Below are 6,033 nucleotides of genomic sequence, written 5' to 3' on the forward strand. Positions count from 1 at the left end.
AGAGTGACTCAACCCAATAAAAATTTCATATTGTAAATTTTTATTTCTAAATCCCTCAAACTAAACATTGTAATTTGAACTTACCTTCAAAAATGTATTATATAAACTTCAATGATGCAAAATTCATATGTATTTTTAAACTTCACGTTCTGCTGCAACATTTGCATATATTTTTTTAAAAAGAATAAAGAGAACACATTTCCATTAGATAAGAAGCAAATTAAAAAAAACTATCTTCAAAAAGGAATGAGGCAAGAAAGAGAAATATTTAAAAGTTGGCAGAATGGATGTACATAGGGTTTCAAGAAGATCTTAAAGGAGATTATCTATGTCATCCTCAATAATGGAGGGATTCTTGCTCATGGTTGTTGTACTATGTGTAGAGAAATCAAGGAATCACTTAATAATGGCAGTGAACTCCCCAAGTTTGGTCTTTTTCACACTCAAAAGTTATAAATTAAAAGAATCAATTAAGAAAAAGATGATAAGATGCAATAATGATTAAGTTTAGTTAGTGGAATTTATTAAAGAAAAACTTATATGTTCCTTTCCAACTACAATATATATATATATATATATATATATATATATAATTTTTACCATATCAACATATATATATATTATCAAGTTCATATAGCCACCAATCTCTTGATTAATTGAAGGTAAGATAACAAGAGAGGATGGATACATATTGCAGCTTAGCATGATTGATTTAAGGTCATATTTGGTTGCAAGTAAGGTTACTTGTTTGTTTAATATATATATATATATATAAAGTTTGATTTAATGGGAAAATGTTTATATGAGCTAATCATATTTTGACTTAATTAAAATTGATAACAAATAAATATTTTAAACATAATTTTTAAAATATTCAAGCTTGTTTAGTTAATTATCAGTTTGGCTAATCGCTAATGAAACAAATCTTAAATCTTGTTAAACTTATAAAAGTCAATGAAAAATTTGAACTTTAAATGCCAAATTGACCTCCAAAAAGTGAGAAGAAAGATTCCTCATTCAACACAATATATTTCTTTTTTTTTAACAAAAAAAAAAAAGTAGATATTTCCACAAGCTACAGGAAAGCCACATCCTTTCCATCATAAAAAATACACAATAAAAAAAAAGTTTCTAGAGAAATCTTAAGTTAGGAAAGAAGAGCAATACAGGGTTGATGTAAGGTGGTACGTAGCAATGGTCGGTGTGCTACTTAACCCTAAGAACAAGGGCACTCTATCATCTCTTTTCATTCTCTCTACCATAAAAAGAAACTAGCCGACCACCGCCCAAACCTAAAAGGACCATTTCCAACCTCAATTGAATGAAATACCAATTCCAACCAATTAAATGCAAAATTAAATTTTATATCATATCCACACACAAATGACCCACTCCCATACACACACATCATATAGAAACTGACATTTTTTTATTAATTAATTAATTAATCAAAAAACAATGATTTTAATAAAATATTTATTATTAAATAGTTAAAATGAGAGTACAGAGCTTTGGTGATCAAATTGGAGAACTATAACGACCAAAATGGTTGCTTGACTTCGAATAGGTTCAATGTGTGGGCTTGGTCGAGCGTGCTCTGGACCTCTCAAGCACCATGGTTGAGTTCATTGCGCCACACGTGCATAGGAAGTCCTTCTTTGGGAATGGGAAACGGACTGTACTCTATCTCGTTATTGGGCCCCACTATTTCAAACCTAAATAAAAATAAATAAACAAGTAAATAAATTATTCATATTAGTTAATATGATATTTATCATAATGCTCAAACAAATAAGAAAAAATTATTTTTTTGAGATCTTTTCAGGTGGGGTTGTCCAAATCCATAAAAATTCATCAATTTGCTTCAATTTATAAAAATTGATAGGTGAGTTATCAAAATGAAACTAAAAATAATGAAATATATATATATATATATAATTTATTGCAGAAAGACAAACTAAGAAAAAAGATAATAAAATAAAATAAAATAAAATAACAAGTGGGAATGAATTCAAGTGTGCGTGGGCTAAAGAGGTGCAGAATAAAATAGCCAAAAGCTAAAGATTTGGTCTGGATAGTCCTTCATGCTTCTTCCATGGAATCTTCTATTTAGAAACATCCAACCACATCACTATAACCACTTTTTATATATATATATATATATATATTAAAAAAATAAAAATTAAAACTTACCTGTATTTGGTTACCAAGTGATGAAGCAAGATGAGAATTTCAAGCTTTGCTAACTCGTTTCCGGGACAAGCATGAACTCCACTTCCAAATGGTAAAAATGTATTCGGTTTCGGTGCACTCTATATTGAGTTTGTAAGTGAATAATGGTTAAGTAAATTTTACATGAAAGAAAATTTGATGAATTATATAAATAAAAACATAAAGAAACATACCGAGAATCTAGAAGGCTCAAACTTGTGCGGCTCAGCAAAAAAGTCCGGATTGTAATGTATGTTCCTAAACAAAGGCATCACTTTCCATCCTTTTGGAATTAAGAAGCCCTTATACTCTACATCAGCCACCGCTTCTCTAAATGTGAATGAGATAATGCTTGCCATCCTTAAGGTCTCCAAGACCACCTGAAACAAAAGGATAAATAAAGGAGAGAAAAGAGACAATTAACTAATTAGTGGGACATAGTTTTAATGTATTGTTGTGGCAGTAAATTAAGAAAATGGACATACTTTGTTTGTGAGTGTCATGGCTCTTGTTTGGGCCCATGTCAAGGGTTGGCTTCCACATTCATTGGTTGCGTAAATGTCCATTTGCTCAACCTGCATGAAATTGTGATCAAACTTTGCTTGAAAGTCACCATCAAATTTTTGAGCTATCTTTGACAATACATGCATGCAAAGATGATGATATGAAGTGAATATACCTTCACTGCTTCGAGGAGCTTCGAGTCTTCGCCGAGATATTTGAGGATCCAAGTGAGCACACTCGCCGTCGTGTCTTGTGCGGCGAAGAGCACACCGATGATATTGTCGGAGATTTGTTCATCGCTGAGCTTCGATCCTTTCCCGTTATCTTTCGATTCCATTAGGTAGCCTAACAGGTCCTTCTCCACCTTCCCATTTTTTCTCCTCTTATTCATGATCTCACTTAGTAATTCACTTAGCCTTTTCCTTGCCTAATGTCAAACATTCAAAATTAACAATCAATAAGTCAACTGAATTTTCATTTATATATAGGACTACATATAAATATGATATCTTTGATTACTTTGATTGCTTTATTATAATGGGTGCCAGGGATGTTTGTGGGGAATGAATTGTAACCCTTGTCAACAATGAAATAGTTCTTCTTGAGCTCTACTTTGTATCTTGCCTCCAATTTTCCACCAAAAATAGTGAGAATTCCCACGTCAAAAGACAGCTACATATCAATAATCAAATGAATAAATTTTAGTAATCCCAATCATATATTAAAAAAAAAAAAAAAAAAAAAAAAAAATTAAGCATGATCAACAAGATGAGCAAGCACATAAAAAAAAACACACACACACACACTAACCTTCTTCATAGTATGGAAGGTGTTGATAACTTGGCCATGACCTAAAGACTCCAACATAGAGACGACGATGCGTTCGATCTCCGGGACGATGGCACGAAGAGCCTCGGGAGCTAGACATGATTGAACAAGCTTCCGAATGCCCATATGGTACTCACCTTGGTTGAAGAACAACGCCGAGGGGCCGATCATTCGTTCTTTACTACGAGGATAAGTAGGCTTGAACAAGTTAGACTGTGTCACAAGCACAAATCTTGCAGCCTCCGGACTGGCCAACATCACACAAGGACAGCCTAAAACATGAGTCTTGAATATCTCTCCATACCTGAAGAAACAGTGAAAGCCAACACAGTAGGATAAGCAAAAAGATGTGTACAAGGAGAGAAAGGAAAAGGGAAAAGAGAGAGTATGGATGGATAGTAACCTCTTTTGTTTGTTGGTGAAGAATACGTTGGGGTCTTGTGAGTAGAGTTGGAGTGTTTCACCCACGTAGGGAAATCCCATGGAGCCCGGAGGTAGCCTTAGTTTTCCATTGAATTGACCCTCTTCCTTGTGCTTTCTCTTGAAGAAGTATGTTGCAAAGATGAGGACAAGGATGGTGTAGATGATACCATAGCCAATCTCCATCTCTTTTTAAAACTTCAGAAATGGAGCGAAAGAGAGAGAGAGAGAGAGAGAGAGAGAGAGAGAGGTGTGGTTGATGAAGTTGGTGGAGAAGGAGAAGAGAAGGGAGAAAAAGGGAAAGAGATTGAAATGGCAAATAGCTAAGGATGAGATGTCTCTTGTTGTGAGGGTGGTGAGGGGAGTGGATGAGCGGGTGGACTTATATAGATAGAAGTGAGAGAGGGGGAGGGGTAAGAATGGAAATTCATTTATAATAAATTTTCTAACGCATATGTTTTAACTTTTTACTATTTTTGATCATTTGTATGCCGAGTAAGCCCCCCTGCTGTCAATGTTGGGAGGAAAAAAAGTTAAATTTAGAAATTCTTTCTTTCACCACTTTTTTAACTTGTCAAATTCATTTGGTATGGCCAACGACCTTTGGGTCTATTGGTACACGGATCGCCGATAGAGCTCTCACTGAGTGGTGAGAGTTTGATTCTCGGCTGAGGGCACATTTCTGGGAGTTGTGAATAGTGGTTGTGTATGGATGGTTCCAGCGCTCACGTGAGCGCGGCCTCATCCCCATTTATTCCACCGAGGCTTGTGCACGTCCCTGGGTCTTTAGTGGGTTCGTCCCGCTCCTCTTTCCCAAAAAAAAAAAAATCATTTGCTTTGTGCTAAATAATGATATTGATATAATATATTAATAAAAAATATAAAATTTTTATTTTAAATATATTTTTTTTGTGCCACATATTATTGAGATAATAAAGGAAAGATAAAATGTAGTTTTTATATTAAATTTACTATTTCTGTGCTGCATGTTATTGAGATAATATATTAATGGCTTGGATGCATTATGCGATATTGATATAATATTCTAAATATAAATTATACTGACTCATAATTGACTCACTATTGATATTTTATATTTAGTAAGTTATTTATTTGATTATGTCACAAATATTTGGATAAATCTTTATTTTATATCATTAAAACTTGTTTTTTGAAAAAACAATTTCATAGTAGATGAACTTTATAATGGAAATAAAATTTTGCTGTTTTTATTTTTGAAAATAAAAATAAGGTTTACCACTCCATAAAAAACTATCATATATTCATTATTTTCTTGAGTATTTATGATTTAATTATATTTATGTTATGTATTTTCTTTAGTTATTAATATAAAAATAAATAAATTTAATTGTGCTTTACACATTCAATAATATTTACATCCTTATAGATTTACAAGTATTTAAATATTAATAGTATTTTTTGCCATGTTTGGTTATCCTATAAACTACATATATTCCATAAATTTAAAAATAATATTAATAGTTATTTTATTTCATGCAAGACCATGATAGTTTACTCGGTAGTTATCTAAACATCTAAAATTTAAAGGATACATATATTTTGTTGTTGCATCCATTCCTTCAACTTGTAAATGGCATAAAAGCTTAAATGACATAATGTCATATATATATATATCACAATATGCTAGGTAACCACACAATAAATTTATAATTTACCATTGTTTTATTTTTTTTATTAAAATTTTTAATTATATTTGTGTTTGATAAAAAAATTAAAATTAAATTCTCTTTTATTTTACATATTCAATAATATTAATTTACAACAACTAACTGACATAAGTTTTTACACAAGTATTAAAAATTTATTAGTCTTTATTTGTTACTTTTTTATTATTTAAAAAAATTGTCATTGCATATTGATTATGAAAAAGTTAAAATTGTTTTATGATTTATGTTTGTAACAACGCTTGTATGGTCATTAATTATATAATTCTTCAAAATAAATTTTATTTTATCACATTCGATGATTGCATAACAAATAATAACATAATTTTTTTTTATTGATAAGAATTGTCCTAATGTTCTTATA

General features: G+C 31.3%; 1 protein-coding gene across 1 annotated transcript; it reads right to left on the minus strand.

Moving 5' to 3' along the window:
* Positions 1-1,473: 1,473 nt before the first annotated feature.
* Positions 1,474-4,313, minus strand: LOC120281774 (abscisic acid 8'-hydroxylase 3). Its single transcript, XM_039288468.1, has 8 exons — positions 3,947-4,313; positions 3,526-3,847; positions 3,235-3,387; positions 2,891-3,142; positions 2,697-2,786; positions 2,406-2,591; positions 2,194-2,312; positions 1,474-1,715 (listed from the first exon to the last, which is right to left on the minus strand). The coding sequence occupies exons 1-8, from the start codon at positions 4,147-4,149 to the stop codon at positions 1,607-1,609; spliced, it is 1,434 nt and encodes a 477-aa protein (XP_039144402.1). The 5' UTR covers positions 4,150-4,313; the 3' UTR covers positions 1,474-1,606.
* Between the last annotated feature and the right edge of the window lie 1,720 nt (positions 4,314-6,033).

The sequence above is a fragment of the Dioscorea cayenensis genome, chromosome 18 (assembly GCF_009730915.1).
Source record: "Dioscorea cayenensis subsp. rotundata cultivar TDr96_F1 chromosome 18, TDr96_F1_v2_PseudoChromosome.rev07_lg8_w22 25.fasta, whole genome shotgun sequence".
Classification (NCBI taxonomy): domain Eukaryota; kingdom Viridiplantae; phylum Streptophyta; class Magnoliopsida; order Dioscoreales; family Dioscoreaceae; genus Dioscorea; species Dioscorea cayenensis.